At 37.6% G+C, this 22070-nt stretch overlaps 1 protein-coding gene across 1 annotated transcript; it reads left to right on the forward strand.

Annotated features, from left to right (window-relative positions):
- The first annotated feature begins 1459 nt into the window (after window positions 1-1459).
- LOC121317583 (probable G-protein coupled receptor 63) lies at window positions 1460-21637 on the forward strand. Its single transcript, XM_041253676.1, has 2 exons — window positions 1460-2167; window positions 19321-21637. Exon 2 carries the CDS (start codon window positions 19511-19513, stop codon window positions 20702-20704), a length of 1194 nt encoding a protein of 397 aa, XP_041109610.1. The 5' UTR covers window positions 1460-2167; window positions 19321-19510; the 3' UTR covers window positions 20705-21637.
- The last annotated feature ends 433 nt before the right edge of the window (window positions 21638-22070 follow it).

The following is a 22070-nucleotide window of genomic DNA, read 5'->3' on the forward strand; positions in this document are numbered from 1 at the left end:
CAATGCTGCGCTCTCTGGAGGTGGTGGAGATGGCAGCGACAACGCTGACAATGGCACCCCTGGCAGCAAAATGGGGGGATACGGACGTGCAGCTAGCAGTGGCAGCGGTAATGGCGCTGGGCATTCCAGACATGGCGGTGGCGCTGGCAACGGCAATGGGCACAGACAAACAGTCAATGGGGACAGACAGATAGCAACCAATGGTAACAGACCAGGGAAGACAAACAGGCAGGCAGGTTACATGATACATGGGAACACACACACACAAAAGGTATACAACGCAGCAGCAGAATACAACCGTGAGGGAATAAACACACAGCACAAAAACACATATAAACAAGGGGATTAGAGTACACAAACACAATGCATTGATAACATGTGTTACATCAAGAGTGTTTACTCTTAAAATGAGATAGTTGACAATGAAATGTTACTGACAGTGGTATTAGTGATCCACCACATATATGAAGTGTAATGAATAAGGTTACACAGTACGTTGTCGTGTAATTTGGCTTTTCAAAATATTTTTTTGATAATGGACTTATTAAATTGATTTATTTTTTCCTTGTTATAAAGTAGGTGCCATATCTCTTCCTTTAGGTTTGTTGCTTGATGTAAGTAACAACACTAACTGTGCATGCTTTGCTGTCCTGCAAAATCAACTACAGTGGACCGGTTTACAAAGTATTGACTGCTGCCAAATCAGACAGCTACAACCACAGAAGCCAACAGAGAATTTGATTGTGAAGCATGTCACGGTTGTTTTTCTTTGTGATATTTTTCCTTTTTAAAAACAATTAGAAGGAGCACTGCATCACCGTTTATCATTTTACCAAATAATACAGTGGAACAGTTGGTTGCCTTTGTCTTATGTAGGTGTGCACTTCAATTCAGGACAATACAGATTTCAGTTTATGAAAGCTCCCTTATTTTGAAAACTCAGTGTTGACAGGCATGATCAGTAGTTGGGGTAGGTTTAAAGTATTCAGAACGAATCAATGCGAGATACAAGTCAGGAAGGAAGAGACTTTGCCCAGCTGCACTGGGGAAAAAAAAACCAACAAAAAAAAAACTACTGTTTTTTTTTTTTTTTTTTCCACCAGTCAAGTCAATGTGAAGAGTAACCATTTCCAGTGTTTGGAGATACGCCGCTTGTATTTATTTTTGTATCGGTTTATTGGTTAAGAAGCCTAGATATGATCATGGCTAAAAGTCGCTGAAACCACCATGCAAACACCTGCTTTCAACAAAACACTCCCACACGTGCATTGTGAGTCCACACAGCCTAACGATGCAATGAAAGCAAGAGAACCCTTCTTGGATTGGCGATTTGATTAATATATGCGTTCCAGCCGGGCCGTACTGAAAGATGATTGGTTCACGACTGAGTCCGTTAAAACTCTTCCTGGTGTGAATGTTGTGCCTGAAAATCACTGCGGGGTTTACAGTGTTTCTGTAACCAATCAGACATAGAACCTCTGATCTCTGTAAGTCAGAGTAAGTGGTCACAATTAGCTAGCGTGGAAAGGCAAACGCATAAAGGAAATACAAAATGAAACATCGCTAAGTTATACATATATTATTATTATTATTATTTTTTTTTTACAACCACCAAACCTAGGTTTTTGTTAGATGAAAAGCGAAGGTGGTGCAAATAAGCATCATTTGTTGAGTTGACAATGTGGTGAACTATATGGAGAAACGTGTGGTGAGAGAAGGAAGATGGGTTGTCCACGAAGGTTTCTAGGTTCATAGATTTAAAAAAAAAAATGTAAATGGTTCCTGCACAACTTGACAGTTTTGCTGGACACTTAATACTAGCGTGATCTCTCTGTGTAGAGGAAACCCGACAATTGGCTCCAAAGCGACAATACAAAGGAGGAAACAGAAAAGGCATGTGAACCGAAACATATTCAATCGATCGACCGAGCTGAGAAAATATGTTGGGGATTTGCGCGATGTTTCTTACTGTGTTTCGACTTATTTTTTTTAGAGTTTTATTACTTGACTTTTACAAAGAACGTTTGGCTACACTGACTGCACACTCCTACATACATCTTTCTTTAAAAAGCGTTACCGTACAAACGGTGAATAAGTAAAATCGCAGAACCAATGGGACGGATCTGAATTCTGGGAAGAAACCGGGAAAGCGTTAGAAAATTGACAGGTAACATTACATTTTACACGTTTTTGTCTTTTAGTTCCCTCAAATTTCATGTGTCACATGGTACATTTTAATTAGTACCTGGTACTGTATAGTGCATATTTATATATATATAATATATATATATATATATATATATATATATATATATATATATATATATATTATGATTGCGTTGTAATTAGTACCAATTTATGTATTCTTAGCCAACAAGTATACTGGGCAGACTGTAAGAGTGATACTATGTACTTTATTAATGTCAGTGAGTGTTCCAGTACTACTGAACTATTAAGTAATGCTCGGGGAGTGTCATGAGGGCTACAGCCATTAGCAGCAATCCTCTCACAGCCTTCCTACTGCTCACAAGAGATGCTAATGTAATGGGCGCTCTCCAGGCTAATGATATGAAATTCAGTCTTACCTTTTTTTCTTTAAAAAAACAAAAACAAACAAACAAAAAAAAAAAACAGAACAAGTTATCTGCTTTTGTCTTGCGATGTTCAGCTCACCCTCGTAACATAACAATGAAACGTGTTGTGAAAGTGTGAATGGTATTTACCTAGTGCACGCTGTATCCAGCTAGAAAAAAAAAAACAGTTACACCTGTGGAAAATAGTACTTCCTCGACAAAGGCTGGTGTCTCCATTGAAGTTGTGGTTGTATCGGCTCTACAGATCTTCCAGGTGCAGTAGTGGAAAACTTGACCTGATCCATAAGTTAGGAGGGTGTGATAATGATAGCTAGTTAAATCTCCTGCTAACTGTGGGTCTTGATTCCATTACTACAATGTTGATACCCCATATATATATATATATTATATATCATATATTATATATATATATATATATCTATATATATATATATATATGATATGAATAGTCTGTGTGTTTATATTTTGAATTCATTTTGCATATTTCTTACAGCTGTAAAATCTGTTGTAAAAAGCCTTCTAGTAGAATCGTTACTTTTTAAATTTAAATTATGCATTATACATTTGCTACTGTGTAAACCACACATTGCGGTTAAAACACCTCATGCTTGGCACATTTCTGATTGCACCTTTATACCTCTTATAATGTTTAACACCTGTTGGACAGCGGTCGACTCCAAAATAGTAACATCCAGCAAGACGTTTTAATCTTTAATCTAATTTAAATGTGGAAAAAGTGATTAAACCTGCATCGTTGCGTTTGACCTTGTTTTAATATTTATATTCAGCACAAACCTCACAAAAAAAACAAACAAAAAAAAAAAAAAAACACAATGGAAACATTGTGTGTGTGTGTGTGAGAAGCAGTGCCGATTAAGTACATGCATGCATGCATGCATTCATTTATTTGTTTGTCAGTGTGTGTTATTTAAGAGCTGAATATTTTGTCTGTTGTAAAATATTTTGGGTTAATGTGCTCGCCATGATCAGTTCTGGTGCTGTATAAATATGTTTTGTTTGTTATTAAAATCTATACTGAATGAGCCAACATTACCCTTTTAAAAAACCCAACTGCTGCCAGTGCAGGTGTTTGCATTATTAGCATTTTCTACAGACAATTACTTTTCTCTTAGTCCATTGAGAAATGTGTAATTATACTGTTAAATCTGTCCTGTACATTTTAATGTCAGTTTCATTATTTATTGGGTACAGGTGTAAATCTTCATGCACAACCTCATTTTTATTTTGTAACTTGTTTGCTGTACAAAAAATCAGAATTTTAGTTTCTTTTTTATCTGTATTGATTGAATAATCCCAACAATACAATAATGTGCTGTTAATATTTTGTCAGTAATGTATACGTACATTATGATAGTTGAAACCACAGGTTAGATTGTACAGTCTGTAAATATCTAATACCTAATTTCTTTTATAATTACGTTGTCTTCAAGTAACAAAATAACAACAGTATGGTAAGTGCCTTATATTTGTGTGTAATATTAGATGTATAAATAACAGATTTCTAGCCTAAGGGTCTATAAAGTAACATGCAGTTTACTTGATTTTAACAACTGAGGTGCAATACTGAGTCTACAAGGTAATCCCGCCTTTAACCCGATAAACTTCCAATGAAACATATTTTGAAAGGTAAAATATTTAGGGCCAGATTAGAGATCAGTAACTTACAATGCTTTTTTTTTTTTTTTAAACCAGAAAACTGGACAACAAGGTGACTTCATTACATTATTAATGGATAGGGTTACCATATTTTCAGGGATGTTTTCTTCTTCAATTCATTGACGCCGTAGCATCTCGGAAGCTGTTAAAATAGCTGTATATGATAACACGATCATGGGGTGTATCTGTTGTATGGTTAAGTATTGAGTGGCTCTTAATCAAGTTCTGTATTTCTCGGACACTATAAACTCGATTAAAGGTACAATTCATTGTTTTCTTTTTATTGCCATATGACTGAAACATGTTATGTCAAAGATAGGGTCCTCTATAGTGAATGCACAGTGTGCACATACTTGCCAGTGTTTTAGATTAGAAATGTTGCCTAAAGGATTAGAAGTAGTTTCAACCCAAACTGGCTAAAATCAACCCAGTCTGTGGGAATATAGAAGCAAGTTAAAGAGATTCTACATCTCTAGCGTTATTTTTCTATCTCTCATGCATTCCCATTGGTTTGTGGATTTTCTTTTATTAATTAGACTGTATCTAAATCAGACAGATATAATATAACTTGCATACACAACACTGTTAATGGGCCCTATATGACCAAATTCACGGTAATATTGATAAACAATTAGTTACAAGGGGTAAAAGTTCTCCTAATGAATATGGGCAGGGTGTCGTGTTGCAAGTATTCAGATTATAAACTTGAAAAGCATTGCATATATTAGGATATTTAGCAGACTTCCTATCTTGACTGACTTAAACTTATTTTTCTGAATTCTAAACAAGAAATACTAAGTACCATTTACAACATCTTGTAATTGCTACACATGCGCATTGATGTTAATGTTAACACTTATGAAGTTCTGACAAGTCTCACTATTAAAATAATTAGTTGCACATACCAAGTAATTAAAGTTAAAATACATTGATAGGCAGATTTTTAAATATAAGCTTTTTTTAGAAGCACAGGCACTGCAGAATGCCCTTACAAGTACAAGGATCTGTTCTTAGACCCCTTCTCTTCAATATCTACATGCTTCCCTTGGGTCACCTCATCCACCAACACAGCCTCATGTTTCACTCCTATGCTGACGACACCCGTCTCTACTTAAAACCCAACCGTGGTAGCCCCTCTGCCATGGTCCGGCTCTCGGCTTGCATTCAAGACATTGAGGCCTGGATGTCTGCCAGTTTTCTTCAGCTGAACACTAGCAAATCTGAACTCCTTCTAGTAGGACCTAAAACTCAACTTCAGAATCTAACTATAGCTGCCCTTAACATCAATCTGCTGCACTTCCCCCACAGTACGAAGCCTTGGTGCACTTCTTGACAGCAACCTCTCCTTTGATGCCCATCTCCTCTGTGGTCAAATCTTCCTTCTACGTCTTCGAAACATCTCCAAAGTCCGTCCCTACCTTTCCTTCCCGGATGCGGAGATACTTTGTCATGCATTTGTCTCCTCTCGACTCAACTACTGCAACTCTCTATATGGTGGTCTCCTGGCATGCACCATAAACCAACTGCAGCTAGTTCAGAATGTCGCTGCCAGGATCCTTACTTGGTGTAAAAAACGTGATCACATCACCCCCTGTCTTGCCCAGCTGCACTGGCTACTTTTAAAGTTCTGGATTATTTTTAAAGCTCCAACAATGCCCTTCATCACACAGGTCCCGCGTACCTACTCAATCTGCTGACCTGTTATGTCCCTGCCCGCAAGATGAGGTCCTGCAATTCTGGCCTGCTTCTTATCCCCAAGCAAAAGTGTACTACACTTGGAGAACGCTCGTTTAGCTTCATGGTTCCGACTATGCAACTCTGTCCCAGCTTTGGTGCGTGATGCTCCCACCGTCGCTCTGTGTTGCTGCTACTATTTCATGTATTATGCTACTATCATGTATTATGCACTTTCCACTGTAGTTAATGTATTATGCTGTTTTTACTGTACATCATGTACTGTACATCGTGCATTTCTCTGTATTTAAAGGGATTTTCTTGTTGTTACTGCATCTTGTAAAGCGCTTTGTGATGATGGTCCACTATGAAAAGTGCTATATAAAGTAAAGATTGATTGATTGATTGATTGATACATAACTGATGGGATGTTTAACCTATCTGTCTGTCACTAATCTCTATGGCTGAGTGTAGTGCACTCTCACCTGAATGCTCAGGGGTCAGTTCACACAGGACCCCTGTGCTATGCTTGGGGTCAGCACACCATTATATCAGAGTAAGGAACATTGTGCAGCCATGTTTGATGGGGATATTTTGTGAGATGCTTAAAAGAATTTTCATGCTAAAATTGCGTAGACGAGCCTAAAGAAAATATTCAAAGTAATGGGAATATTAAACAAAATTAAGGTGCACTCTGTTTTGTTTAACTTCCACACCTATACATATTCATGTTAAGTCTCTTTTTTAATATTTCAGTGCATCTATGTGTGGGATTACTTAAGATGAAATATTCACTTCCTGCCCTGTTACCAGGGAGACCAGGGTTACAGGCAAATTGCTGCATAGATAAACATATGCTCAGTGGTACTATATGAAGGTAAGCATTCATATTCCATAAATAATAGTTAAGCCTTGAACAGCATGACAGAGAATATTTATTACAGAGAATAAGGATGGGAGGACTTCTGTTTTTAGTCTAAAATGGAGGCTGGCAGAGGTTAACCAAGGCAGGGTGATGGAACCCATCAACCTCTGAAATAGGGTTGTAGCTGCAAAGAGAAACCAACCAACTTCACGACCGAAGGAAGGATCTTCTGCTGACTGTGACCGGGAGTTCCTAGGGGGTGGCGCTCAATTGGCCGACCGCTGCTCAGGGGGAGGAAGGGCTAGGTCAGCCAGGGTGTCCTCAGCTCACCGCGCACCAGCGACCCCTGTAGTCTGGCCGGGCATCTGCAGCCTTGCCTGTAAGCTGCGTTGTCCGCCGACGCAGTAGCTCTGAGGTGGCTGCATGGTTGGTCTGAAGTGTGTAAAGAAGTGGTCGGCTGACGACACACGCTTCGGAGGACAGCGTGTGTTCGTCTGCGCTGCTTCCGAGTCAGCGCAGGGGAGGTTGCGGTGAGCTGAGCCTAAAAATAATTGGTCACTACTAAATTGGGGAGAAAATAATAAAAAATAATAATTGGCAACAACTAAATAAAAAAAATAATAAAAAAAGTAAGGAAGGATGTAAGTCCCAGTTTTTAAACAACTGGGGTACAACAATGAGGGCAAGAGAGGGGCTGTTGTCTGGCCTTTACTAGTGTAGTCCCAGTGTTGTTGAACCCCTAGCAATGCGCTACTCTTTGTTATTATTATAACCCCCTATGGATGGAATGCCTTGCGAAGGGGATATTGTGGAGACGGTCATTCAGCTTCACACTTTACAATTTTCCACATACCTGGAGAACAACTTATCCTATTGTGATGAAAATTTGGAATTGTTTTAATATTTACCATAAATTCTTGACTATCTGGTTCTGAGGATATAGGGCAGTGTCTGTGACTGTCCATCCTTTTTCCATATATCTGGAGAATCTAATATCAAATTGTAATTAGTCATTACGGGTCTAATTCTTAATGTATACTTTACATACTGTTAATATATGCTATGGTCTAATTGTTAGTTCACAGCTTAGATGGAGGATGTATGCTACTGATATACTTGTTTTGCTTTGTGTGCGATTATATTATGTGAGTGTGCATGTCTTAAACACACTGAATGCATTTGCAACAATGAAATGCTTAACTTTAATATGGTTTACTGTTTGCTTTTTTAGTTATCGTTGTTTTTTAAACAAGCATGTCAGTGACATTCATTCCTCTGTCATTGCTAGTAATACACACATGGAGCTTTCTGTAATGTGACAAAGTAGATCACCCTAACCTAAATACACTGTATGCACATGCAAAATACTGTCACAGATTGTAATAAACTCAATAACTAGTTTAATCACAATTGGACATATGGTTATCTAAATATAACAATGAATGAGACAGAGAAGCCATATACCCCTGATTTATTAAACTGTTTTGCTGATGTAGTCCCCTAGCATGTTTTAATCACTATAGGACAAGCAGTTCCAGATACATGCAAAACTGTCAAGAGTCACCACTGTGCTTCCCGTTGGGGATATGCACCCCCAGTGGAGGATAATTAATCGCACAGAGATTTCTCTCAGACTGTTCTGGTAACAGTTTCCTTGGCAACAAGGAGGCTGCAAAGTAGAATGCAAGGTTGTGATCTTTATTGGATGCATATCTGCCCAAAAGCAGTTACTACAAAACTGCCACATTAATAAATGCAGGGAATAATTGCACATTGTTTTCCTTCCTTGGCTTATTTATTGGTCAAAGCTGCATTTAGTTTGTATTATGTCTCTCCAAGTATTATTGAATGAGCACTAGGGTTAGTGGAAAAGAAAAAGGGTGGAGAGTAGAATATTAATATGGGTGAAATTTGTATGTTTAGTAGTAAGTAACACTTCCTCTGGCATGTTTGGCCAGACTGACACTCCAGTCAGTAAGCAAGAGAAACCAACATTTACCAGCAGCAATTTATTTATTTATTTTTTAGTTTGTTTCTACATTGTGACTTGCATTGTGCCTTATCTGTATAGAGAGGCTGAATGGCTCCTCGCACTAGTGTGTTGAAATCTCAGCTGGTGCAGAAATTGTTATTCCAATGTGCACAGCAATGTTGGAGAAAGAAGAAAGGGAATGTCTGTTATACTTGTCCTTGAACACATGTTTGTAAGGCTCTTTTACTCACTCAATAGTTACCATACCATTGTATAGTAATGCAATGGTATAAACTTCTTCCATGTGCCTCATCAGTCGTGGGCCACGCACTCAGGTGCATGAACTAAGAAACAGGAATCCAATAAGTCACCTAGTTGCCCAATTAGTACATTTCAGCAAGTTTTATTTATTTTTGTCCAATGTGACCCAAACATTTCACATAAAGAACACTGTAGATCTTGAAACCTAAATACCCAGGCAGCCATTTACACAGTGGGTGTAGTGACAGGAATGCTCATAAGATACTGTGTGTAAAAATATCTTTAACAACATACTGTTTTATCTAGAATGAGGAAAATGTTAATTTGACAAAAAGCTTACATTCTGTACTGTCTGCTTCTCTTGTGACCTAGACATTCTGTCCTAGTGCTGCAGTGCATCATTGGCATGAAACATCTTGCAGTATAGTATATCTTAAGAAAGCATGTGTGCTATTTTGAGGAGATACCAAAAAACTGGGTTACAGTAACCTTGATTTTTAAAGAGTAAGCTGTTACAAAAAAAAAAAAAAAAAAAGAAAAAAACGTCGCTGTTTTTAATAGGCCATCCTCACTTGGCTTATTGCCGCAAACTGAACTCTGTGGTATCATATATATAGAAGAAAGAAGCCATGTCTAAATGATATATATATATATATATATATATATTATGCATATATATCTATATATATATTATATATATATATATCAATCTCTCTGCTGGGCAGTACAGCGCAATCATATTGTGAACAAAGCACTTTGATGGGATATCAGTTGTTTTGTGTAGAGGAAATGCTTCTGACTGTGTCTGTCAGTCTTTTTCTGTCGCTGTTCAGTGGGCCATAGTGATTCTTTGATGTACACATCCTAATTAAGGGATTCATGCAACATATTGGCTGGGGGTGAGTCATGCTTTAGAACAGTATAGCAGGAGAGAGAATGAGCTTAAAGGATGCCTTCTTGTGCTCCTCTCCAGCTCAGTCACTGTGCTGAAATTGTTTCCTATTGTCCAGAATTTGTATTTTTTATTTTTTTTTAGTGTAGTGAAAGTATAATAAAGTCATTGTTACAGACCAAGCTGTTTGTGGTGACACACAGGATAAGGCAGGCAGTAGCGTTTTAAACAGGACTGAGTTAGCTACAGAATCTTTGTTGGTTGGATCTTGTTGCTAGGTGCAAAACCTACTCCACATGCAGTGTTATCTCTCCTGGAGCAAGAAACCGGGAGATGCCTTTTCTGGTTACTATGGTTTCAGTAGATGGCTTTCTGTCTAAGGAGAGAAACAATTACACTTCATTTTTAAGCAGCACTTAAATCACTTGGAATAGTTTTGTAGTTTAATGAATACTGTACGGTATGCAAGAATCCTTGTGAATACCTTAATATTTCTTCTTTTTTTTTCGTATTCTTCTAATATTGCTTAAATAGCCCCATTGCCTAGACAATGTAATAAACTCTAGGTTAAAGCTGGATGGTCTCACTGAAGAGCTTGCCAGATTAAATGCAAAAGAGCCCTATGGGATGACTTCCGTGAAATTGTAGGTCATTGAAACAAAGTTTAAACCAAAAGAACAGTTTGTGCACATTGTGGCTCATTATGAAAAAAAGAGGAAAGGAACTATGAACTAAACATGCTGCTTTTTAAATTTTGCAGCATGTAAATATTAAATCTGTAGTTTTAATATTAAACTCCCCTGCCCCATGTCCACACATGGCCCTTTATTTACACCTCTCTTTTTACAGACGGGAATATTTATAAAATGTTTTTCGACAAACTGCTTATGCATTAGGGCTGCAACTAAGAGTACATTTTGACCTTCGAAGGTTCGGAACACATTAACGAAAGGAAGGTTCGAACCTTCGATGGTACTTATTTGCATAATTTAATAGTAATGTCATCATAGCTACTTCTTTAAATTTGATTGAAAATCCTATTATTTTATGGGTAATCCATATACATGGAATAAAACGTTCATATGTAATTTAAAAATACGTTATATAGAACAGTAATCGTGTTTTTATAATTCAAATAAAAATACACATGGTTTATTTACATGTAATTGATGCTGCATGCAGTTGATTTAGGAAAAAAAAAAAAAAAAAACTTAATTTAACAGTCAACATTTGAAGGAGGTTATCAGTCACAGTCACATTTTTCTACGACTACTACTAATAATAATAATAATATGAATTTACAATTCTCAAGTGACCCCAGAGATTGGATGTGCCTCCATGATACATCAACAAACGCTTGCACAGTTTGCATTCAACTTTTTTTGGTCGTCTGGGCATTTAACAACAAAAAAAAAAAACCCTAAACAGCAGAAGGGTTTCGAGACACTTCTTTCAATACAGTTTACCCTGTACAGCGCTTTGCTGTCGAGATGTTGAATGAAGAAAGTTGCCTCTGGTTAACACAATCTGGAGGAGGGAGAGACGGACGGTGCTCAGTTTTTTCGAAATTAAAATTATTAGTATTAGCGTATATTTTTTATGTTTCAAACATATTCTACCATAGCATGTCTCTTACACTGTCCTGTACACAAGTTATTCAGTACATATTTTGCTGAAGCAATACATCTGCTATAGGTACCCCGCCGCACGCCCCCCATGCTTTGGCATAATAATATAACCAGCTTCATACAGGACAGTGGCGCCATATAGAGTTGCTATGTATAACGATTTGGTAGCGGATTTTAATACAACAACTTTTGTATAAGTAATATGCATTATACAATTCAAAAGATAGAATTTTGCATATGATTGACATTAAGTTTGTGATTTATAGTATTCACACATTGTCAAATGATTTCTGTTAACAGAAAAAAAAACAAACAAAAAAAAAAACAAATACAGTGCATGATTGCCGTCTGACGAAGGTTGAAAACAATCTTCGAATTCCTGGCTAGCGAACAAACCTTCTAGTACAGCCCAATTATGCATAAACTGTTCGTGTCTACTTTGTTATTCAAATGATAGTGTATATTTTAAGAACAAACAACAGTTAATATTGTTTGGGATGTGCTGTGAGTCAAACCATCCACCTCTGGTTGCCTTTTGGTTTTTATTGGTAAAATAGTTGGTTTTTCAGGAGCAGCATTATAACAGGTGCATAGTAGAAAGGAAACCCTGGCTGATGTATTTTCTTTGTCATTGGAAATCAAAGCATGTTTTGTCAATGGTTTTTATTGTTGTGCTGCTTTCATCTTTGAGGAGGGAATTTTATGAGACACCTGCTATTGTGCTTGTCCTACATCCTTTTTATTTAAAGGAAACAAATATGTGTAATTTCTAATGTTTTCACTCAAGAATGTTTCATTGGAACTGAAACATTCTGACCGTCAATATAGCAGATATTTTGTTGCGGTAGATTTCATGTATTATCCCTTTAAATATGTAAGAGTGTATGAATAGTCTACTTGCTGTATAATATAGTATGTTGTACTTCTTTAATTGTCTAGACAAACCAGTTATTTTAAATTCCAGCACGCGCCTTTAAGCAATGGAGATTGCCTTTGACAAGCAATTAATTTACAATTTGCTGGGCAAGACTTCCATTCCTCTGTCATTTCTCAAAAGTAGCATTTTGTTTTTTTTAAGAACTGCGTTCGATCACTCCCCTAGAGCTTTCCAGACAGACAATCGGCAATATTTTATTCTTTCTGAATTGTCTGATTGTATACTACATTGGCACGAGTGATGCAGTAACCCTGTATTTAGCTTATTTATTAAAGTTTTAAAAAAAACTTTACGTGTGTAATAGTGTTTTCCCTTGTCTGCACAAATGCAGTTCTGTTTTTTTTTTTGGTTTTACTGAAAACGGATTGGATGTCAAAAACAGCTGAAAAGATTGGCCATCTGGTTCCTTGTTTCTGATTGTTCAAAAAATGTAGAGTCCAAAAGGATCCAAGTGATTCAGCATCAAGAGCATGACTAGGTAATCAATTCCATACACCCACTACTCTTGTGTATGAAGATGTGTCTCCACTGTCCTGAGAATATCAAGTTCCCCCTAATACTTCTTTGTTCTGGGCTAAATATATTCAGTTATTTCAGCATCTCTTCATAGCTCAGTCCTTTAAGTCCCATGGTTTATACGGTTGCTCTTTGTAGGACTCTTCACAACCACAATGCCCTTTTGGTACTGCGATGACCAGTGCCAATTGAGGAAAGCTTTAGGGCAGCAGTTCTCAATCAAGGAACCAACATTCCAGGGGGGGTGCAGTGAATGTTTGAATAATAATAATAATAATAATAATAATAAATAATAATAATAATAATAATAAAAATAAATTACAAAAATAACAATTTTGAAAACTTTAAATGTACTTTTTACAGATTCACACCAATTAGTAGTATTATTATTTATTTTTATTTATTTGTTTACCGCGCTTAAAGCATCAGCACCAGCCACTTTGCACACTGTTCTGTACACAAAATGGATCGCTTTGTGGTGTGTGAAAAAAGGCAGAGCGATTGTGTAGTTTCATCCTCATCATCCAAAAAACAAAAATATGTTGAAGGAATTTGGATTTACCTTTGCTGGAACTGCAGGAGAACCACGTCCTCAGTGTGTTATCTGTGGTGAAGTACTGGTTAATGACAGCTTGAAGCCTTGAAAACTAAGACGACATTTGGAGACTTGACATCATGGACTGAAGGATAAGCCGCTCTACTTTTTCAGAAGAAAACTTAAATCAGCAAAAGGGAGCTATAAGCAAGCGTTTCACTGTGTCTGCCAAGTGTGTCAAAGCTTCTTATGCTGTGTCATACCACATTCCTAAACTTTGCAATCCACACACCATAGCTGAGACATTGATTTTCCTGGCAGCAAAGGGCATTTGTTCCATTATGTTTGGGGAAAGCTTTGCCGTGTAGATTGGTGAAATTCCATTGTCAAATGATACAGTGAATTGCTGAATTCCAGAACTTGCCAGTGACGTGAAAAATCAACTGGTTAACTACATCAAGATGAGCACATTTTATGCCATACAACTTGACGAGACAACGGATATCGCTGGAGCTGCACAACTGCTTGTTTACATCGGATTTGTACATGAAGAGACACTTCTGGAGGAATTTCTTTTTTGCAGACCTCCTTCCAACTCACATATGGTGAACAGATATTTGCAATGTTAGATTATTTCGTTTGTGAAGAAGGTATGCATTGGGATCAGTGCATTGGGATTTGCAGTGATGGTGCTCCACCCATGACGGGGAAGCAGAGTGGTTTAGGCACCGGAGTTCAGCAAGCGGCCCCCGGTGCTAAATGATACAGAGAAGCCTTGGCCGTGAATAAAATGCCTGAGCCATGAAGTCTGTTATGCAGAAATCACAACTTTCTTTAACATTCCTTGTGGGGAAAAAAACAAACTTTTATAGAAACTTGGCCTAAAAGGAGTGTGGTGGTCATTGATCAGCAACAGTCCTTGCAGCAATAGTTCAACAATATCCTTCATGTTTAATTAGTGTGTAAGATATATGACATCCCCAAAGCAAATCTAAATAAATGACTGCTGTATTACGAACACATCACATCGCCTATTTGTTGATGGTGTTTTGAGTGCTTGATTTGATTTCATGATGTCATACTGTTTCCTCATAGACATGTTATAGGTGGATATGTAATTCAGTGAGGGGAGTAATTGGCAATGCAAACAGAGGTTTACATAGGTGCATGAGAGGTTTACATAGGTACATCCCACGTTGTGTGTATTCCTGCTATGTTATTCTTTCTGGTCCTTTGGCCTGGATAAACCTGCCACTCAATCACTAACTCCCAGACCACAGCTACCACTGCAAATCAATACATCCAGTTGTCGTCCTTGTCGTAACCTCCTTATGATTTATTTGTGAAGAGCATTTGTTGTAAAGCACCTTTTGGAATGAATGGGTTCTATTTAGTTATGTGCAAGTGATTGTAAAGGAAGCCATTGCAAGTACTGTATGCTAAAAATATATACTGTCAAACCAGTAGGGCAACGCACAGCAGAAATAGTAATCGGCATGCAGCAGTCTACTCCTATTCGTTTATCTGCAAATCAAGGTCCATATTGAAAAGACTGCAGGCTGCAGATCCCCAGTCTAAAAATGAGTTTTACTATGAAGGAATAAGAAGCAAGAGAATAAGAGCAATTCAGCTATTCACACATTTTTCTTCTGTGTTTGCAACAAAAAAATGTATATGTTTCCACTTTTTTATTTCTAGTTCACAGCCAAGTGCTTGAGCGTGAACTTCAGAGTAGAAATATTTAGAACAAAAAAACGTTTCATTATCTACCTTAGAACATTATGTTTTCTATGTTTAAAATTAAAAACAAAAATATAAATAAATAAGTGGACTGAACCAATAGCCTTTTCAGTAGACAAGTAGAAGTCATGTTAATCACAAAGACTAGTTTATTGAACAGTGTAATATTTGTGGCACTTTGTGGCTTTACTTGTTGCAGAGATCTCAGTTGCATTGCCAGCATCTTAGTAGTACCGTCTGTAAACATGTCACCAAAGCCACGACTCGGAAAGAGATTCAGAAGATGGGGAGTATGTCAGTCTCAGCAGCAGTTACTGTCTGCAGTCATTAGTGAGAAACATATTTTCTATTTAAAATAGCATATTGCTGGCTGTTCTGCTACCCATTCTCACACAAATGATACAATATGATGCTGTACTTTCTTCTGCATGCTCTATATTTCTTAGCAATGCACTGAAGGGTGTTATTTACAGATGTTTAAATCATGAGTGTTTTTCCAAGTCTGTTTAGATGCCGTGAAGCTGATATTCATGAAACTGGTTTTGACTGATTTGCTAAACAAGCCAGCAACATCAGACTTCTTTGAAATAAAATTAAGCAGACTTTTTATTTAGATAACTCATAAGCTAAAGCTTTGTGAATAAGGCTTATCAGGTGATTTAGCAAAGAATACGTGTAGGACTCACTTTACCCCAGTGAATTAACTACAAAACAAAGGATGCCAAATAACAGTTCGAGTTAGATGTCGTTTTGTTTATTCACGAAATAAATAGTACATAAAGTTGACAACGCATTTTATTTCTTTTCTTTCCTTGCCATTGCCGTTTCTTCACAGTAAACATGAGGTTTACTTGTGCCTTTTTTGAACGTAACAAACAAACAAAGAAAAACAGAAATTTAACTTTTAACACTTCAAATAAAATAAACATGGAAATAGCATTGTAAAGTGAAGGGGGAAAAAACTCACCGTTTTGGTTCTCATTTATTACATTCCACAAAACAGTCACGAATAAACAAACAAAAAAAAAAATATATATATATATATATATATATATATATAGATATATATATATATAAAATCACTGCAGTACAGTTGGCACTGTATAAGCAAGGCATTTCAGAATGACATGCTTGGCTTTTTTCTGTCCCATGTGATTCTGACTCGCTCTAAAGCTTTTGTTTTCGAGATTAGAGACTATGTGTGCGCGCGCATAATCTGGTTTGTTTACAAAACAATTGTTTAACACTGCATGAGATGATAAACTGAAAATGCTGAGGACACCATTTGTCATGACACCATATCTTTGCTATTCCCTTAAGAAGGAGTCGCAGTCATTAAGCATCTTATGTCTTCTGTAACAAGGTGCTTGTATGAATCACTAGTGTTTCTATGGCCACAGACGCAAAAGCAATTACTTTTATCTCTAAGAATTTTTGCCTTACAAACTTTATACAATGCAGGTATAATATACACACTTGAGGGATTTGTTGGATGCCCTTGCCATTGTCCTCCTATTCAGAATGGCCTGGTTGTCATCTAAAAGGTTGTGTGGATTACTGTACTTTTTAATCTGAAGTATGTTATTGTGATATACATATATGGGTTATTGATTTCTATTTGGATGTAGAGGCACCAGTATATCCCTTCCCATGCATGTAATCATACCTACCCACAATACACTAATGACTGGGCTGCATGTACCCTGTTCACACGATACAGATGCTGGTAAAATTAGTTTGTGTTTAGAATGTACCGATAGGATAACACTTTCTTTTCTAACTCACTTTAACACCAGTACAAGACCGATACTGTTGCAATAGACCTGTCCACATTTAAGATGGTTTATATTGATACACTTGCATCAATATAATCTGATATTCTGTATATTATACCACTTAACTCCACTGATTCTCTGTGGGGGACCTCCGTCATGCTATGTGCAAAGTGTTGAGATATATAGAGAGCTCAGGAGAAGATTTTCTATTGACAGTCAATGGAGTGGTGTCAGATTGAGCTGCTTTGAGCTTATTTTATTGCTGTTTAATAATATAAAAAAAAAACTTGAAGTGTCTTTTACTCTTGCCCAAATGTCTTGACAAAAAAAACATACCCCGTGGTAATGATGACATCGCGTAATCTGTACGGAAAATACATTTTTGTGAACGCCAGAGATGGCACATGCTCAGAAAACAGATGCGTGTTTCACACAGTACTTGAGTAGGCGGGAGCAATTATAAAACTTTGGTATTGGCCGATTTATTGGTATTGGCCATCGGTTTCATTGTGTTTTTACTAGTGAAAATTGTAAATATAATATAATATATATATATATATATATATATATATATATATATATATATATATATATATATTATATGTATATATACATTAATTAAACAAGCATGACCGAAGTAAAGAGTCAGTTTTCACTACAGGGAAATGCACCTTGTGTGATCATAAACACACAGTGAGTGTAAGGGAAGACTGTACAGTAACTGAATATGCCTCAAGAAGTTGATGAGTGTGTGTGGTCACATATCCCTGAATACCCATTTCAAAAGAGCTTGTGTAGTCTCATCATTGACAATCATAGTGTGAAGAGGTAACCCATTGTGGACGCTGTTTCAAGGTTTGTTGTTGCTGAAAGAAACATTCAACCTCATGTTGAAGGTATTTGCCATTTAATTACATGAATCTGTTTGTTGGACGCAAGATGAATCCAGTTTAGTGGTTCCGTTGCATATCATATATATATATATATATATATATATATATATATATTATATATATATATATATATATATATATATATATATATATATAGTTACAGGCAATAACAATGCAAAAAAATGCAAAACACATATATACAATATATACAAAATAAATAGAAATAAAGGAAAATACAAAAAGATATATAAATAGGAATTTAAAGGCTGAATATGTGGGTTTTGAGAAGAGAACGGAAAGCAGTAAAAGACTGAACAGTCCTGAGGTGAACTGATAGCTGGTTCCACCACAGGGGGACGATGGAAGACAAGGAGCGAGCATGGGAGGAAGGAGAGTGAAGAGAAGGCATAACACATTGGCCAGTAGAGGATGAGCAGAGATGGCAAGAGAAAATATAAGGAGACACAAGGGATTTGAGATAGGAAAGGGCAGTATATGAATAGAGCAGTAGGCAGGAGCGAGGGTCTTAAATTGGATGTGAGCAGAGATAGGTAGCCAGTGGCGAGTGCAAAGCAGAGGGGAAGCGTGAGAGTAGAGAGGTTGGGAGAATACCAGACAAAGAGCAGAGTTTTGAAGAGGGTGACTAGCCGAAGCAGGGAGACCAGCGAGGAGAGTTATAATATTCCAATCTAGAAAGAACAACATCCCCAGCACTAAGATTTATAGTCTGAAGTGAAACAGTCTTTAAAATGAGTCACACTGACATGATATAAATATTCAGGCAATTATATGTTGATATTTAAATTCTGATTTTCATGCACACGATCTTATCTGAAATATATTTTTCAATCAATCAATCTTTATTTTATATAGCACCTTTCATAGTGGAACACCATCACAAAGCGTTTTACAAGATGATAACACATGCTCGAATTCAGTGCTGGAAAATGCTGGAAAAACCCAAAATATCTAAATATGAATTGACATGTAGGAAGAGTACTTGTCTGATTCGTGTGTGTGTGTGTGTGTGTTCAGAATAATATGATGATCAATTTGTTGATGTGTTCAATGCTTTTTATATTTCCTCAGGAGCGTTTTAGTACCTGAAAGCAACAGTATGAGTAACAAGCTTCCCACTGTGAGCTGCCACATAGAAATTTATTTTCAAACTCTTGCCTTTTATCTTGTTCTGTATGCAGGGTCCAATTAGTCATCCTCAGTACTATAGAGATGTTTTTAAAAATTGTTTCTAAAAGTACAATACTAATATATCAAAAACTGTTTAACAGCTTATTAGGATTTTAAGTAGCTTGTGTGACTTAGGAATCGCCCTATCGTAACTGCTGTGTTCTTTATTTCAGAGGGTGACCCGCAGAAATGCCACCGGCAACCAATGAACTGGCAGCCTCCAAATGGACTCCTGCTCTGCCAGACCAGTGCAGTAACAATGATGCTTGCTGAAGGCATACTTGCAATCCTTCCTGCCTACCCTTGGCAAGAATGATTTATTCTGCTTAACTGCCCCCTGTTCAGGCCGGGGCCTCCATTGGTATGTTAAATTCCAACAGTGATGGTTATTTGAACATTACTCCATATTCCAGGGTGCGTCTAGCACTGGTCGAAGGTTTATCAGAGAACAGTTCGCTACTGGCAGGCGTCTCCATGGAGAACTACACTGTGTCCCCTTACTTGCATGAGAGCTTTGAGGTCCTCAGCGCACCCTTGCAGGTATTCCTTTCCACCGTGATTATTTTCATCCTGCTGGTGTCTTTTGTGGGAAATGTGGTGGTCTGTTTGATGGTCTACCAGCGGGCTGCCATGCGTTCCGCCATCAACATTCTCTTAGCTAGCCTGGCCTTTGCAGACATGATGTTGGCTGTGTTGAACATGCCCTTTGCCCTGGTTAGTGTCATCACCACCCACTGGATCTTTGGGGAGGTTTTCTGCAAGGTGTCCGCTATGTTCTTCTGGCTGTTTGTCATTGAAGGAGTGGCTATCTTGCTTATCATCAGCATTGACCGATTCCTCATCATCGTTCAGAAACAGGACCGATTGAACCCCTATAAGGCCAAAGTGCTCATCGGTATCTCCTGGGCCTTTTCATTCTGTTTTTCCTTCCCCCTGGCTGTTGGCAAGCCAGACCTGCAGATCCCCTCCAGGGCCCCCCAGTGTGTGTTTGGCTATACCACAGAGCCAGGCTACCACACCTACGTAGTGCTCATAATGCTAGTCTTTTTCTTCATCCCCTTCATGGTGATGCTTTACACCTTCTTGGGCATCCTGAACACAGTGCGCCACAATGCCATTCGAATCCACAGCCACCCAGACAGCATCTGCCTGAGTCAAGTTAGCAAGTTGGGCCTCATGAGCTTGCAGAGACCCTTTCAGATGAACATAGACATGAGCTTCAAGACACGTGCCTTTACAACCATACTCATTCTGTTTACAGTGTTTACAGTGTGCTGGGCACCCTTCACTATCTATAGCCTGCTTTCCACCTTCAACAGTAGCTTCTACAACAAGGCAAACTTCTTTGAAATCAGCACGTGGCTGCTCTGGTTATGCTACCTCAAGTCTGCCCTCAATCCATTGATCTACTACTGGAGGATCAAGAAGTTTCGGGACGCCTGCCTAGACTTAATGCCCAAGTACTTTAAGTTCCTACCCCAACTGCCCGGCCACACGAAGAGGCGGATTCGTCCCAGTGCCATTTATGTTTGTGGTGAGCACCGAACTGTGGTATAGCACTGAACTGAACTAAAAAAGCTAACCTTAAACTGCCAACGCAAATACCACTTACGTGTTTATGTGCAATGTAAATTGATCTATGGAAACAAGATTGTCTTTTTATAAATATCATACCGAAAGATGTTTTCAAGTACTATGTAATTGGTTTACATGATGTGTAAATACATATGACCTCTAGGACACAAGTTTTGTTTGCTTTTGTTTAGTTTTTTGTACTAGTTTTGTTTTTTTCATGTTGGTGCCTACATGTTTAGTCCAAGACAGACAGTTCGAGTGCTGCTATATTTGGTGAAGAAATGTGCAATTTCAGTGTACTGTATTTTTATCTTTAGGAAAATAAAATGTAGGTGTTTGTTACATGGTTAGTCTGGCTGACTGTTTCAGTTATGTTAATGTGTATTCGTAAATGGGGACTGGTAGTCACACTGGTGCTGAGTGGAATATAAGACTAATGAACTACCAGGGGATGCCTTCTCAATGCCTCTAGGCTTCATGGCTTCTGGGAGTATCAGTCCTTAGCTGGTAAGAGAGTGGTAAACAGTACACTGATATGTTTTGTCTAATTTACATTATAAAGAATTAATTAAGCCCAGTAGACCGCTGTTGAAAAATGTTTATAATTTTGGCTACTCTTAAGGAGTCTCAATTCTGTTTTCTTTTTGTTTTCTTTTCCTTCTGGAAATAACTGCTGAAGGTGTTAGACTCATTAACCTGCATAAACAGCAACGGCCTCATCCATAACATTACATGTACAGAAAACGATTGTGTTTTAGTGCAATCTAGTAGTAAAATGCAATGTCACCTCAAAGGTACTACATACAGATATGGGTGGTGAAAATACCTGACAGTTGTAAATAAAATGTTCACTGTGAGATATAAAACCAGCCTCAGAGATGCCTGTATGCTTGCGTGGCAAAGTTATTTATTTGTGTTGTATGTTATGTGTAGTGTGTTAATGTTGGTCTATAGTCATTGGTACACAGGATATAAACGGGTCTGTGTAACATGAGGGTTTAAAAATGTATGTTTCTATTTAGGCACGAGGACTGCACAGCACTTCACTTGCAGGTAAAATGTTATATGTGAGCACGGGGAATTGCACTTTTATTAATTCACGTGCAGTTGTACCGAGACTCCCATTGAATGATTGATTAGCAATCGAGTCTCGGTACAGCTGCATAAAAGCAGCATATTTTCACATACTTGGGGTTGTGTTTTCGGTGAGTGGAGAATGGGTGTGGAGAGGAGAAAGTAAAAACAAAAGTAAATAATTGTTTTGACTCACTGTGTTTGTTTGTCTGTTAGTCCACTGTTTGTTTAAGTGTTAGTCTGTTTTGTTTCATCTCTTTATTTTGGCTAGTGC

This window comes from Polyodon spathula, chromosome 6 (assembly GCF_017654505.1).
Source record: "Polyodon spathula isolate WHYD16114869_AA chromosome 6, ASM1765450v1, whole genome shotgun sequence".
In the NCBI taxonomy this organism is placed as follows: Eukaryota; Metazoa; Chordata; class Actinopteri; order Acipenseriformes; family Polyodontidae; genus Polyodon; species Polyodon spathula.